A 16,916-nucleotide genomic window follows, 5' to 3' on the forward strand; every position below is an offset into this window, starting at 1 on the left:
AGACGTGAAACGAGCTCCTTATAACGTTTGAACATGTGGATCCCAACACCAAATGGTTTTCATTAGTAAAGAGGAGCGTTCGTGGTGTATTATCTGCTTACAAGCAAATCTACGGTGAAAACAGAAACCTAGAAAACCACCGTGGACGTATTTCTGAAAAGAGTGACACCTCCTCAAGAGCCTCAAGTAGGTCCTTCGGGAGATGTTCTGGAAGGCACTGCCATCACGGGAGATGACAGCTCCAAGCGCGCCACTGCCCATGAAGACTTTCCGGTGGGACGAGATGTACAGGCGGGAGACAGTGATGTTGACGATCCTGACCCTGTGCAGGCCTAGGCTGATGCGTGTGTTTTAAGTTTTTAACAAAATAGTAAAAAAATAAAAACAGAAAATGTTTAAAATAGGAAACTTATAGACTAAGGATATAAAGACAATATTTTGGTACAGCTGCACGACGTCTGTTTTTTAAATTAAATTTATTGGGGTAACGTTGGTTAATAACATTAAATTTCAGGTGTGCGACTTTCTAATCCATCCGTATACTCTACTGAGCACCCACCACCTGAAGCCTAGTCGCCTTTTACATTCATCCTCCCCCCGCTGGCAACCACCAGCTCTCTGCATCTCTGAGTTTATGTTCGTGGGGTTTTTTTGGTTACTATTTTTTATATCCCACAGATCAGTGAAATCATATGGTTATTGTCCTTTTCTTATTTCACTTAGCATAGTACTCTCAAGGTCATTCCGCGTTGTTGCAATATTTCACGTTTTTATGGCTGAGTAATATTCCATTCTCTACGTACCACACTTATCCAATCGTATGTCAAAGGGCACTTAGGTTGTTTCCATGTCTTTGCTGTCGTAAATAATGCTGCAGTGGCCATAGGAGTGCACATATCTTCCGAAATAAACTATTTTCAAGTTTTGGAGATAGATACGCAGAAGAGGGATCACTGAGTCACTTGGCAGCTCTATTCTTACTTTTTTGAGGAACCTCCAGAGTTTTCCATAGCAGCTGCACCAATTTTCATCCCCACCAGCAGTGCGTGAGGGTTCCTTTTTCCCATGACCTCGCCAACACTTGTTATTTCTAACGGGTAAGGCGGTCTCTCATCATGGTTTTGATTTGCATTTCCCTTACGCTGAGCATCTTTTCATACATCTGTTGGCCACCTGTATGTCTTCATTGAAAAAGTATCTATTCGGGTCCTCTGCCCATTTTTTTAATCAGACTGGTTTTCTGTCGTTGTTGAGTTGTACGAGTTTTTTATACATTTTGGATATTACTTCCTTATCGGAGGTATCGTTTGCAAATATCTTCTTCCATTCGGTTACTTCTCATTTTGTTTCGTTAATGGTTTCTTTCACTGTGCAGAAGCTTTTTAGTTTGGTGTAGTTGATTTCATTCATTTATGCTTTTACTTCCCTTTCCTTTGGGGTCAAGTTCCAAAAACCCCTCTTAGACCAAGGTCCATAAGTTTAGTGCCTATTTTTTCTTCTGAGTATTTTAGCGAGGGCTGATATTCAAGCCTTTAATCCATTTTGAGTTGTGCACGGTGTCAGACAGCAGTCTAGTTTCATTCTTTTGCTGTGGTTTTCCAGTTTTCCCAGCACCATTTAGTAAAGACTTTCCTTTGTCCATCGTACATTTTCAGCTCCTTTGTTGGAAATTAGATGCCCGGATATGCCTGGGTTCATTCCTGGGCTCTCAATTGTGTTCTACTGGTCGGAGTTGTGTCTGTTTTTCTGCCAATACCATACTGTTTTGATTTTGTAGCTTTGTGGTAGAGGTTGAAGTCATGGAGTATAATAATACCTCCGGCTTTGCTCTTTTATCTCAGGATCGATTTGGCTATTTGGATCTTTCGTGGTTCCATACAGATTTGAGAATTGTTTCTTGTTCTATTTCTGTGAAAAATGCCTTTGAGATTTTAATGGAGATGGCATTAAATCTGTATGTTGCTTTAGGTAACACGGACATCGTAACTATGTTAATTCTTCCAATCCAGGAACACAGAATACCTTTCCATTTCCTCGTGTCTTCAATTTCTTACAACGATGTCTCACAGTTTTCAATGTACAGGTTCTTCGCTTCCATTGTTAAGTTACTCCTAGGTATTTTATCCTTTTAGTTGCAGTTGTCCATAGGAATGTTTTCTTGTCTCTTTCTGATATTTCCTTGTTAGTATACAGGAATGCAACATATTTTTGTATGTTGATTTTGTATCCTGAAACTTTTCTGCATGTATCGTTTCTAATAATCTTTAGGGGTTTCTAGACAGAGTCATGTCATCTGCAAATAGTGGCAATAGTGGACATCCTTGTCTTGTTCCAAAGAAAAGCTTTCAGTTTATCACTACTGGGTATGACATTGGCTGAGTGTCATATACGACCTTTTAACCATAAATGGATGTTGTATTTTGTCAAATGCTTTCACTGCATCTATCCTGGTTTTCACGTATTTGTTAATGGGGCGTATCATATCGACTGATGTGCAAATGATGAACACTGCTCGCCTGGAATGAACTCCCCTTGATCGTGGTGTGATCCTTTTAATGTACTGTTGTATTTGATTTGCCAGGATTTTGTTTAGGATTCTTGCATCTATGTTCATCCGAGGTACTGGCCTGTAAGCTTCTCGTGTCGTCCTTGCCTGGTTTTAGTATCAGGACAGTGTTGGTCTCCCGAACTGAGTTAGAAAGGATTCCCTCCTCCCTCTTCAATTTTTTAGAAGAGGCTGAGAAGGGTTGGCATTAAATCTTTAAATGTTTGGTGGAATTGAACGGTGAAGCCATCTGGTCCTGAACTTTAGGTTTTGGGGGGGGGCTTTTCATTACTGTTTCGGTTTCCTTACTAGTGATTGGTCTATTTCGGTTTTCTATGATTTTTTTCTGTCTGCTTCCTCTTTTGTGTGTGTGTTACATGTCTTAGCTCTAGATTCTGATTTTGCGAGTACTGTTAGGTTGATGTTAAACGAACATTTTTTCCAGGCTATGGCCATGCTACCCTGAACGCGCCCGATCCCGTCTGATCTCGGAAGCTAAGCAGGGTCAGGCCTGGTTAATACTTAGATGGGAGACCACCCAGAACGACCAGGTGCTATAGGCATTAAAAAATAAGGGATGGTAAGCTGATAAGGTCCTTGCCATCTGTGAGGTTAACCACGGGTTGCCTCACCTAAACAAAGAAAAAAAAAACATTTCATACAAAGAATAGTCCTTTTTCTTCTGATTTCATCTTATCTTCACTCGCCTGTGCAAATTCTGTCCTTTCCTGCTTCCCCTTTTATATTTTTGTTGTGACAAATTATCCCTTTTTATACTGTGCATTCATTTCCAAATTGCAAAAGCTGTGGTCTTTTTCGAAATGCTTTTTTCCCCTTGAACCTCTGTTATAGTTAAGTGTTTAATACCCTGAAAGGGGTTGCATTTTCCTCCTCATCTAGCTGTCATCTTATTCAAGTTTCGTATACTTTTGTGTTTTTGTCTCAGGTAGAAGACCCTTTCGACACTTCTTGTAATGCAGGTATCGTGGTGGAAAATTCTCTCAGCTTCCCTCCGTTTAGTATAACCTGGATTTCTCCTTTATATCCGAAGGATAACTTTGCAGGATAGTCTTCACTAGTGGTTTCTCTTTCAATATTTTGAATATTTCATTCCACTCTCCTGGATTGTAAGGTTTCTTATGAAAAAAAATCTCATTATCTTAATAGAGTTTCCTGTGTGTTTCCAGTCTTTTTTCCTTGGCAGCCTTTAGAAATTTTTATGCCGTTAATACTTGACAGTTTTAATATAACGTGTCTTGAATATGGTCTTTTTGTATTGACATAATTAGGTGTTCTGTTAGCTCCTTGGATTTTTCTCATCAGTTATTTCTCTGAGGAGGCTCTCTGTTCCCTACTGGCATACCTATGTCCTTAGGCTGCTCTTTCTGATGGAGTCAGATCGATGCTGTAAAGTTCTCTCATTTGTCCGCTTAGTTGTCTCTCTTCGTCCTCCAGGGCCATTTCTGGGTTTCTTAGAGCTCACTAATTCTCTCTTCCATCTGGTACGCTCCATTTCCAAACCTCTCTAATGTATTTCTTACCTCATTTATTGAGCTCTAGAGCTCCAGTTTTGTTTTTTTTTTTTTGTAGTTTTAATGTGTTCGGTACTCCTTTTGTTCATTGATTTTATTCCTGAGCTCAGTGCACTATCTTTCTGAGTTCTCTTGTATCTCGTTGAAGGTTCTTTATTGCTGCAATCTTAAATTCTGATATTTAAGAGGCAGTCTTCGATGACTTTGAATTCGGTTTTGAGAGACCTTTCCTTTCTTTCTGTGTTCCCATGTTACCTTGGTGGTTCAGAATATCTGACAGACTGTTACTCTGACTGCACACTTAAGGTAGTCAACTCTTCTTACTTAGAAGAGGTTTTGCCCTCGACAATTCAGCAGGTTGATGGGTGTAGCGCCTTTGGTTTTCCAGTAGATGGTGCTACAGCGCAAGCTTTGGTGTCTTACTGGCACCATTTGTGCCTCTGGGATGGCTGCGGGGAAGCATCACTCGGGTGAAGCAACATGGTGCATATCCACTGGGACTGTGGGTAGCCCCCTCTGTGACGGGCTCACGTCACTTACAGGGCACCGCTGCCGTGGTGGGGGGAATGTGGTGAGTGGTGAACAGAGGTTGCGAATTCGCAGCACTGCTTCCTTTCTCCTAATGGTCGCTGGCCCAGCTGTTTTGGGAGGCGTCTCCATGTCTCCACTGCTTCCAGCGGGTTCTGCCGGGATGGGTGGGGCTAGGGAAGCAACCGTGCACCCGAGGCTCCGCCGCCCCGCCAGCAACAGCATGCGCCCTGACGTGCTGTGCTGTCTGGGGCTAGGCAGGCAAGTTCGCTTTCTCTGGCTCCGCTGCCCGCCTCAATCCCTGCCCGCGACGGCCTCGGGCACCACCAGGCCAGCCGGGCGCTGGAGTGAAGGTTGCGGCCGGGGAGGCGAGTGCCTGATCTGCAGCTCCTCTGCCCTTCAGTAACGGCTGCTGGCCGTACTGTTTCTAGGTTCCCGCCACCCCTGCCCGGGTCTGACGTGATGCAGAGGGGAAAATGTCTATTCTTGGGGGACTACTATTTGTTTCTCTTACCCTCCAGGACACAGTGTGAGTACTGTTGCCAATTTCTCCATGGCTACCACACCCTCTGGAGCCACGGTGAGCACCGAACTACGTCTGTGGCAACTGTCCCTGTCCTCCCTCTGTCCCACCTGCCCTGCTCATTCCAATATGACCTTCATTCAGATGCTCGACGCGGGGATCTCAGGTGTGTTTGTGTGTCGAGCAGCGGATCCTTTTTTGAGTGACAGCTGTCTCACTTGTAATTTTAAAAGGAGAAACAAGAGTCTGCTCACTCTGCCATGATGCTTATCACCCCCGATGTGTCTGTGTTTAAGCTGTGTTATTACAAGAGTCAAAGGTTTAAAAAAATGAAGGATTATAAAGTAAAACAGTTCTATTAAGCTAAAGTCAATTTATTTTTCTTTTTGATTTCACACCTTTTCAAGAAAGGCATTTTACTTTACAGAGTAGACTAAGGTTATTTAAAAGTCCAAAGCAGAGTTTAATAAGGTTACATAACTCAAAACATCTCTCCACGTGGTCAACCCAGAACATGCTGCCATTGCCCAGAAGCCCGCTCCAAAGTGGGCTAGACTCCTGAAAACATGTTTTGTTTCTTTGTGTGACTTTTTAAATTAGTTTCAAGAATACAGTACATTGGTTAGACTTTTATATAGTTTTAAAAACGATCACTCTAATTTTGAAGAAACATTTCTTAAAATAAACCGCGTGGAGCCCGAGCGTCTGGGGTCGTCGGGTCTCCGGCCTGCGCAGTGGTGTCCGGGGCCTTCACGCGCCCTGGCCCCCACTCACCGACACGCAGAGCAGCTTCCCGTCCCGCAGGCTCCGCTCCCGGTCAGGGCCCCGCACACGGCCGTGGTCTCCATCGTGTACGCGGCGTCCTCACTGCCCCTTCTGTACGTGCAGATGCGCTTAGGCGCAGACACTCGCCGTTGGGGTGCGGCTGCCTGCAGCGTTCAGTCCAGTCACGTGCTGGCCAGGCTGGTGGCCCAGGAGCAGCGGGCTGTCCCTCACCGCCTAGCTGTGTACTGAGCAATTGCACCTAAGTTTGTGTAGGTGCCCTCTATGATATTTGCACAATGACAAAATCACCTGACGAAGCATTTCTCAGAACACACCCTCATCTTTAAGTGACGATAATGTGATCCATCACATCAAAAGGCCAAAGAAAATATATTATATATCGACAGATGTCAAAAAAGCACGAGACAAAATCCAACACCTGCCCATGATAAAAACTTTCAGCAAGCTGGGAACAGAGGGGAGTTTCCTCGGCTTGTCTAAGAACGTCTACAAAAAACCCTAGAGCTAACAACAGACTGAACCATGGGAAACTAGATGGTTTACCCCCAAGACTGGGAACCAGGCAAGGATGCCCATCTTACCGCTCCTGTTCAACATGGCACTGGAAGCTGTAGTTAATTCAAGAACCATTTTGCAGATGATATGATTATGTAGAAGAATCCAAAAGAATTAACAACAGAACTCCTAAAATTAATAAGCAACTCTAGCAAGGTTGCAAGAAACGAAGTTAATATAAAAAGTCAAACACTTTCCTATATACCTCCAATGAACAATACACAATTTGAAATTAAAAATATCACACCACTTAAATGAGTATCAAAAATGAAATAATTCGGTATAAATCTAACAAAACGTACAAGATCTATGAAGAAAACTAGAAAACTGACAACGGAGAACTAAATGAATGGAGAGATATTCCATGTTCGCGGATAGGATTACTCAATATTGTCAAGATGTCGGTTCTTCCCAGACTTCATATATATAATCAATACAATCTCAATAAAAATCCCAGCAAGGAATCTGGTACATATGGAAAAGCTGATTTTAAATTTTATATAGAAAAGAAAAAGACCCAAACTATCCAATTCAATATTGAAGAAAACAATGTCAGAGGACTGACAACTACTTGACTTGAAGAGCTACCATAAAACTACAGTAATCAAAAGTTTGGGACGGGCAAAATAACGGGCAAATCGACAGGACAGGACAGGGAGTCCAGAAATATGGAAGTATACACAATTATGGTCAACTGATATTCAACAAAGCAGCGAAGGCAGCCCAGTGTAAAGCACCGAGACCGTGGTCTTTTGTTACAGCAGCCGTAACAGAGTAAGACACGTATAGTATCCCTTACTGTGTATGATTCATTCTTGGAGAAAAGGAGTATTGATTACATTTTTATAAATCATACTCTCCTTTGAAATTATTTTATCATTTTAAATATAGCTTATTTTCATTTCCAATAGATTACTGATAATATCGTTTTGTCCTCGATACTTTAATGTTCTGTGCCCCCAATTTCTCTGTCCACTAACTGCTTCCAAAGATCCCGGTGGTTAGAGAATGTGAGTGAACTTTTTATGATATTAAAATAAACATTTATGAAATCAGATTTCAGTAAATATGTTTGACATTTTCTTTAAATCTTGGCACAATTGTATATGATATACTAATAGAAAGGTTGGATTAAAAAAATACTTTAAAGATCTCGAAATGCCCAGATGAATATTATTCCTGTAGCATACGGCTGGACGGTAGGAAAAGGCACTGTATTATTTGTAGGGATTTAAGAAATGATGGCAAATAGTGTTCTCTGTCTCTGTCTCTGTCTCGGCAGCAGAACCCCTAAAATCTATGTCATAAAGAACCGCAATGTATTCTAACACAATGGCTGCAACTCAGATAGAAGAAATACCGACACATCCATCCTCTCGGCTCCCTCGGGGCCTCGAGGCCCCTCTGCATAATACAGGTCGCCTTACCATTTTTTTTGCTGGAGACAATGATCATATTAGCAGCCTCAGAATGAAAGGAGCATCGTGAGGCCGGCAAGCGAGCGGATGGTATGCTGCGGCCCCACACGTAAGACGAGAAATCCTCCTCCCTTTTCTTGTCGCTTGCCATTGTGTCTCCCTGCTTCCTCACGGACGCCTCGAGCTTCATTACAAAACCAGTGCGCACGGGCACGGCTCGGATGGGTGGGCAACGTTCCTTTAGAGCTGACGAGGTTCCTGCACCCCACCCGAGAGGTCCCAGAAGCACGTGGAGGAGACAGGGAGGACCAGAGTGTAAGGGGGCACAGACTGGTCCAAACTGCTTCTAGGCCGAAGCATGTCATCAATCAGGTCGAGGAGAAAATAGGAAGCCAAGGAACTAAAAGCGTGACGGTCCCTCTTTGCCGGCAAGAGTAAGGCACACCTGCACTAGTACTCAGAAATAAACAACGACCAGCTTCTAAACATTTGGGAGACTGAACACTTCTGAGCTGAGGACAGCACAGAAGCCGGAAGGGCAGGGTTAGGGACGGTCAGATGGTACTGCGCTCCCCGTTCCCGAAGGTACTCTGTGCTCTCGCTCCCGTCTGGTAGAAACAAAACCGGTTTTCGACACGCTCTGAAAGTATGAGCAGGCGCTCGATGACACCTGGCAGCTTCTTCCTTTTCCTGATCCAAACGGAATCAAACATACTTTTTGAGGGTAGAATTTTCTACACTCATTTCTGTTCAGTTATAATTGCTTTACATGAAGTCGGTACAGCACTTTCCATTCGCCGATGGAGAATTACACACGAGGCTTCTGAAACCATTCGTCCTTAAGGAAGTCATATTGATCTAGATTTTGTGCCCTGACATTGACCTGTCACCAAGAAACAGAAATGTGTATTTGAAGGACTGGGATTCACTCTAAAAATAAAGTCTAATGCAAATGTCATTATCTAAGGCTCTTCCCTTTGGCTAGATTATTTAGTCCTGTTCTAACCTGATCTCTTCAATTCAAAAGTAAGTCCTGTCTAAGGCCACGGGCCACGCCCCCCTGGACGCCCCCCGATCCCCGCTGATCTCGGCAGCTAAGCAGGGTCAGGCCTGGGTAGTACTTGGATGGGAGAGTGCCTAGGAAGACCAGGTGCTGTAAGCGTAAAAAATTTTTAAAACTTTTTAAAAATTTACAAAAAGAGTAAGTCCAGAAAACGATCGGCCAACTCGTCAGCAAGGTGCTTACATTCAGCTAATGGACTAAAGGCCAATTCGCTAATTCCGCTCCGTACAAGACTTCAGAATAATCCTCACTCTTAAGTAATTTGTAGGTAGAAGATAATTCGGCAACCAGTGCTGTGCCAAGAATGAATACAAGGCTCTCTTCGGTGTGAGCCTTCGCTCTGTAGTCCCGTGCGCTCTGTTGGGTTCCAGAGTGAAACGTAGGGTCCGGTCCCCAGGGAGAGCGCTCAGCAGTGCGCAGAGAGGAGAAACGGGCGGTCGGACGAAATTATTTGGCTTTGACCCTAACTCTCTAATCACTCAGTCTGTGTTTCCGCCACTATTTACTTCGCTACAGGTTCTGTCTGTAGCCATCTCTTATTTCTCCTTTTCCTTGGTGAACTCACTAATTCTCTGTCTCGATGCTTTGCTAGCACCTCAAACTTCACATGAGCAAAAGCGAAATTTTCTCCTTCCCAAACAAGCCCTCTGGACTTCCGACCCGCCTGTGTTAATGGCGTTATCGCTCTCTGAGCCTTGGCGTCATCTCTGACTCCTCTTCCTCTCGATGTGCTGCCGAGTCCTGTTGCCTCCACCTCGTCCGCTCACAATCTGGCATGTCCCCGTCCACACTGCCATTGACGCCAGCACTCCAGGACACACTATTGCTTCTCACCCCGCTGATCACAGCGGCCCCCTAACTGGCCAGCAGAGATGCGCCGAATGGCGCACCGAATGGAAATGAATGGTGTCCCCACCTAGGCCTCTCGGCGCCCGAGTCCACCCTATGGAACGGTCAGACCGAGTTCGGCCTGCGCAGCTCATTAGTCCTGTGCTCAAAGAGCGTCCTACTTCGCTTGTAGTCACATTTTGGTTTTACGCTTAAGGCATGCCGCATTAGAAGCTCTCCTCATCTTCCGAAGGTTACGTCTAATTCCTCTGAAACGTTATCCCGTCACTGCAGCAAGGCTGGGCTCCTCGCCGCTCCACACGCGCTACATGTCCCCCCATGTTCTTCGTGTTATTCCCGTACCTGTGAGAACCCTCCTTATCCACCCGGGCCTATCTCAGACATCACCTCCGTCTGTGAAACCTTCCTCGACTCCCAGCATCGCGCTCCTTCCCTCTGAAAGCCCCGACACTTCCTCTAAATCATCTAAGACCTGCTTTGTATTGTGGCAATAAAATAAAGCTCGTCTCATCCTCCGTGATTTGAGAAGGTGCTTTATTTGTATGTGAATACCCTGCAGTGCCAACAACGGTACTTGGTATGACAAATTCTCAATAAATATTTTTGGGGTAGGGAAAAGAAGTAAATAAAAGGGAATATATCTGACACAGAGAAGAACTGGGTGATAAGACCTGTGTCCTAAAACAATATATTAACACCAATGTAACAGTGGTAACCAAATTATAGCCAAACCTCATTTACACTTCTAAGCGGACGTTTTTGAACCGTATTTCTAATAGAAATCCGAACTTAATTTTATTTGAACATGTATATGATATTTTACTATGTGCCAGGCACTGTTCTAAGCCTTTTATATGTTAATTTACATAATCCTTATAACAACTGTATTTTACTTTATTTTATAAATTGGGAAACTCAGGCAAAGAGACGAAGCAGTTGGCCCAAGGTTATAAAGTCAGCAAGCGGCAGAGCCCAGGAAATCTGACTTCACGGCCTACGTATGTACCATAACTATGTCTTTTACCTAAATGTATATACCTTGTTGACTTCAAAAAAATTTGAAAAAATTGAAAATAAGGGATTGTTCTTGAAAGCTCCGAGTCATTCATTGTAAGTTTCCCTGATTAAAAGGTGTTAGGGTACAGCACCAAACTGAGAAGGCTGCCAAGGTGCACAGAGCCGCTGTACTGAATGGTACCAAAATGCCCAGCCTTGATGGCTGGGTTGTTTTCCCTCTTTTTATCCCTCGATGTTACACCGTTGTTTACCACTTGTGACTATCACTGTGCTTAAAACGTCTTCACCGTCCTCAATTTACTCGGAACTGAGAACCAAGCCTACCAGACATAGGAGCCAGCGGGGCTCTGAGGAGTTTTGTATAAAGTCGTGAGGCTCTGTTACAGTAAACGATCCTGCACTTTACACTGGTTTCAGGAGTGTGGTCCATTAAGCTGAGGCTGTTATAAGTCTGAACCACAGATAAACTGAGAATCACCATCCAATCTCTGCTGACTGCATGAGTTACACAAATACGGGTTCCAAAAGTTGAGAATGCTCCCCAAAAGTGGCTCACATCAGCCCAAGTGTCATTAGTAGGAAATGTCACAGCATTTCTTAGACCAACGAACACACACAGTTCCTCCCATTCTTACCTTCGCACCACCCAGAAATCCGAGGGAAACGGCAACCCTCGCTCGCAGATCTGGCCTGTCTCTGGGCCACACGTAAGCGAGCATTGCTTTTATGATTTTCTGAGTATCGACATCTTTTAACTGTTGAGAGGAAACAAAGCAGTGAGTAACGTGTCATTTCAAATGTAACGAGATTTCAATAACGTAGAATTATGTGCCTATTTGAGAGAAATAGAAAAGTATGACGAACACAACTTTTATTCGAAATCTAAGGTCAATACCTTTCAAACCCTAACTATTTTGGAGAAAAAGAAAGGATTTCAATTGCTTTTTAAAAGCTACTCATTTCTCTTAATTTCTTACTTACAGCTATAGCCAACCTTACATTGTCGAAAATGTACTATATACATTTATTAATTAAGCTATCAAACGTTACATAAAATTTCAAAAACGTTTCTACATTTCCATCTTTGTGGTCAAAACCTTTATATACTTTTGGGCCCTTTATCAGTATGTTTATTTAAAATAATCTGAAGCCCTAAGTCCCAACTCCTGGTCGAAGAGTTACAGTATTTAGGAAAGTAGGAGTCTCGGCACTGACTACACAGAACACAGGTTGGGTTACCACAAATTTCAATAAAAAACGTCATTTGACAGTCCTGCTTAATCTGGTGTAAATCTGTGTTTCACGTGTCTGCCCACGTGCCCACGGCAACGTTCTCATTAAATTCTTTCTGTTTCAGTGTCAGCTTTAGAAGAGTAATATTAAGGATGGAAACCAGACTTTGTAAAGTAGATCCGCACATACTCGCAGCCGGCCCCCCTTCTCTGCAGGGGACGTGCTCCGAGGCCCCAGCGAACGCCGAAAGCACAGACACGAGTGAACCCCGTATGTACTGTGTTTTTCGCTATACGTACATACGCACGATAAAGTTTAATTCGTTAATTAGGCACAGTGAGAGATTAACAATAATGAAATGGAACAATTATAACGACGTAATAAGCAAGGGTTACTTGAAAACAGCACTGCGACACCGACGGCCAAGACGACCGCTAAATGACTAGCGGGTGGCGGCACGCAGAGCGCGGGCGCGTGGGACACGGGGAACTCGCGCCTTGCGCTGAAGGCTGTGATAGTTCATGACGATACTCAGAAAGGCGCACGATGTAAAAGTTATGAATTGTTTCTCTCTGGAATTCTCCATTTCATATTTTCGGACCGCGGCTGACCGCAGGGAACTGAAACCATGGAGAGTGGGAAAATCACGCCCGTTTTAAAAACTGAAGTATTTACTCAATCTCTGGAAAAGGTATTAAAAACAAAAACATCAAAAATGTTACTGTTCGTTGTTGACGAAGGTGCATGGAAATGAGCACCCTAATACTCTGCGGATGGCTGAGTACATGAAAATACTCTCTCTGGAAAGCAATGTGATATCTACCAGAAGCTTTTGAAATAATTCGGCCCTGTGTCTTGAGAATTCCATTTCTGGAAGCCTACGCTTTAGAAAAAACACTTAAGAACATGTTCCAAGTTGAATCGAGTCCACCTTCTAAAGATCTCTTGGCTCTGTCTACTTCTACGTCCACCAGCGACCTTATCCAAGCTGTCACTTCTTACCCGAACCAGTGCGACACCCTCCAATCTGCTCTTCCTGCGCCCGCTCTGTCCCCTGCTCGCCCTGCAATCACGCCTGGCCCCGGCTGCAAAGCTCTCGAAGGCATTCCATCACTCTGAGGGTAAAGATCAGAGTCCCCAGCGCGGCCTGGCCCCTGACGAGTTCCCCACAGCTGTCTCATTCCACTTCTCCCAGGGTTCGTGTCGCACTGGCTTTCTTTTACTTTCTCAAAGATGCTACGGTCCCTCCTGCCACGGGGCCTTTGCGCAACGCCGTCCACTCTGTCGGGGATAATCTCTCTCTCTCTACGGTGCCAACCCACACCCGGTTGCCAGCTCGAGCAGCGCCTCCTCGGCGAGGTCTTTCCTAACCCCACGAAGGATCCGTGGCTGGATTTTCTCTCAGAACGGGACCCCTTTCTTCCGGAGCATCCATTCCCGTTATAAACAAACATATACAGCAACATGATTATTTGATTACCATCTGCTCTCCTGCTAGAATTTAAATTCCATGTGAGTAGGAACTTTGTGTTTTGTGCTCACTGTTGTAACCCAATACCAAATGTAATGGCTAACATACATCAGGTATTCAACAAATATTTATCGAATAAAAAGATGAAAAATGTCGCTATAAGAATATTTAGTCCCATGCTGTTTTAATAGAAAAAAATCGGAAACAGCCTAAACAGTTAATATTTAGAGAACCACGTAAACAAATTACAGTGAATGCAAACAACAAAATCCAGCCTTTCAGAAATATGCGTAGTGACACGGCACATACTAAGTGAAAAAAGCAGAGTTAAAAAAAGTAATTTTTCGTGTAACAAAATGTGATATCCGTTTGAGTTTAACCATGCATGGAAATGTTTCTGGAAAGCGAGACTCCCCAAAGTGTTAACATCATCAGTAGCTGTGAGAAGATGAAACCACTGATAATTTTTTTTCTTTTTTTTTGCTTGCTTTTATTTTCTGCAGCTCACATATAATGACAAAAAAAAATGTTAATTCATTTTGAGGGGGGAAAGTTACATGATTTCAAGTCGATTTGCACAACAAGGAATGAGGAGAACCTGTCAACATATAAGAAAGCCAGGACAGCGCGTTACATGGTACCGGACAGTCTGTATCACGCTTCTCCCCGCTCCGAGGCTCAGCGATCTATTTTTGTAGTCTCTCATTACCGGTTTACTGAGTAAAGAGTAAGTAAGGTATTTTTTAAAAGGGAATGAGGCTGTAATTTTAAAATTCACTTTTCCAATCAAACTATTAGTAAATAAAGATAATTTAATACATTATAACGCCGACTGGGGCATTTCGACCACTTTCCCATTTCACAAGTTCTGTCTTTTATTTCTCTTGACGGAATGGCAAAGAGACTCTGGTTCCACAGGTCATTAGAGACACTCTCTCCAGTCAAAACCCATGACATAGCCCCGAATTTTTTCAATAAGGACACAGAGAAGTTATAGCTAAGGGCAAAAAAAATTATTCTAGTTGGCTCAACAGTGCATAAAATGTCACCACTTCGTTTAACGAAATGGGTTCTGAAGTTGTGTAATTGTGCATTACGAGCCCATTAAGCTGTAAAGTACGTGACTTCGGTTATAGTTTAGATAAATTATAAAGTTTGAAAAGTAATGCCAAATCAAAGAGGCATTTCACAGGTGGAGGTATATATTTTTAAAATTTTTAAATCAACTTATTCCTAATGCACGAGAGTAAAATAAGCCTGAAGGCCTCGATTCAGATCCTGAACAACGATCACCGTCTAAACTGTTAAGTTTCTGGACAGCGGGACTGGATCTGGTTCATCACTGTAGCTACAGTACTTAGCACGGAGTTCTGCAGGAGCAGGTGTTCGATACGTACTTTTCAAATGAACGGATCATGACAGAGGGCAGAGTTTACAGAATCCCCTCGTAGTAATTGCGGCTAATGTTTACTGAACACTTCACTATACACCAGGCACTATTTCAGATCCTTACGTGGTATGAGGAGTTCACTTCTTTAAATCCCCTTTGGTGTGATGGGCATCTTCACTTTACAGATGAAGAAACTGATACACAGAGATTAAGTAATGTGTTCAAGGTCACTCTACTAGGAAGACGTGGAGCCAAGATTGGAATCTAGGCAGTCCGGCTCGGGGCTCGGGCTGTGAACGAAGCCCCGTACCTCCTCTTTTCTGCTGTTACCTTCAAGCTCTGCTATTCTACGGTCCCTTTTAGCTAACGAGGCTAAAGGAACACAAAGATGGCAGGGAAAAAAGGGTAAAGAGGACACCAGATGTAAAGTATTATGATGATTCTCGCTCCAATTTTACTGGCGAACAAAGAAAATGTCTTGTTTTCTTTTAAATGTTCTTATTAGTTTCAAGTACACAGTACACTGGTTAGACATTTACATAGTTTATGAAACAATGCCCCTGATGACTCTATCTCCCCTCTGGCTCTACACACGGCCATTACCTTACTGCTCACTGTGTTCCCTGTGCCGAGCTCCCTGTGCCGAGTAAAGTATTATGATGATTCTCGCTCCAATTTTACTGGCGAACAAAGAAAATGTCTTGTTTTCTTTTAAATGTTCTTATTAGTTTCAAGTACACAGTACACTGGTTAGACATTTACATAGTTTATGAAACAATGCCCCTGATGACTCTATCTCCCCTCTGGCTCTACACACGGCCATTACCTTACTGCTCACTGTGTTCCCTGTGCCGAGCTCCCTGTGCCGAGCTCCCTGTGCCGAGACCACTATCGACTCCTAACTTGTACTTCTTTAACCCTTCCAAGAAACTGTCTTGAAGTTTGTAATGCTGGAGCCAACGAGAAGTGACTGCTTTTCTTTTATTAGTCAACATATCTTTGGTGTGTTTTGAGCATTATTTGCAACTATCCTTAAGAGGCCCTGGTGACGGGCAATCCTGAAAACTGGCAAATAACATGCCAAGAACAATACATGAATAAATAAATCTCAGTATTTGTATTAATTTTTTTTAATTCGATTTTATATGTTGCTGTTTCTAAAGACAGCCACGAAGAGCAGTACTATACAAAAATGGGACAGAAATGTGATAGTGATGTTTTTGACTTCTGTGAAAGAAAGGAGCTATTTTGGGGATCGAAGAAACAGGGAGGAAAATACTGGAAAGGTTTGCTTACCGATCGCCTCCTATCAATAAAATAACTAATATTTAGCTCTCTACAATTTAGAGAGCACTTTTACATAAATCTGTTCTCTTGCCAATAACCCTATACCGTTTCTACTTAGTGATACCGTACCTAAACTATTGGGTCAAATCGGGGGAAAAAATAAAGGCAAGCTCAGAGAAAGAGAACCAGATGCGGACCTGTGGAACAGTATTCCAATGACATTTTCACTCACTCGGAAAAAGCATAATACAATTAAATCTTTTGATTTCAGTGGCCTACTGATTAGCTTGTCTGTATGATGATGATGATAAAAAATATGGATAATTAAATAAATGGATCACGTAGATAGAAGATTCACCATGAAGCTAGGAGACATTCTAGGATTCTTCTAAACTAAGTATACAAAAGAAAAATGTTAACCTTAAAACATACACACACACAAATTACTTGTACGCGCTAAATCTAATTTACCTATTTATTTATAAGGCTAGACTGTATAACAGAAAACCTCGACCAATGCTATTTTAAATGAAGAACAAAAACGTTTAGGTTGATAATTTTTCTTCTTGTTTAGTCGATCATGAATTTCGATTGTTTTAAGCCTGAGAAAATCTCATCTATATAACCATGGTCAATTTACACAGTTTTGTATTAGAAAACCTGCAGTTACATGAGTCGATCAAAATATTCTGGAGCGTGAGCACCTTTGAAATACCTTC

General features: G+C 42.9%; 1 protein-coding gene and 1 pseudogene across 1 annotated transcript in view; one reads left to right on the forward strand and one right to left on the reverse strand.

Annotated features, from left to right (window-relative positions):
- Positions 1 to 16,916, reverse strand: part of ABCB7 (ATP binding cassette subfamily B member 7) — a 50,767-nt gene that overhangs the window by 23,414 nt on the left and 10,437 nt on the right. Inside the window, exon 7 of the mRNA XM_006917040.3 lies at positions 11,452 to 11,571. Within this exon, the coding sequence (XP_006917102.2) occupies positions 11,452 to 11,571 (120 nt within the window). The remainder of the gene's footprint in view (positions 1 to 11,451; positions 11,572 to 16,916) is intronic.
- On the forward strand, positions 2,990 to 3,108 carry LOC112484011 (annotated as a pseudogene).

Source organism: Pteropus alecto, unplaced genomic scaffold (assembly GCF_000325575.1).
Source record: "Pteropus alecto unplaced genomic scaffold, ASM32557v1 scaffold587, whole genome shotgun sequence".
NCBI lineage: Eukaryota > Metazoa > Chordata > Mammalia > Chiroptera > Pteropodidae > Pteropus > Pteropus alecto.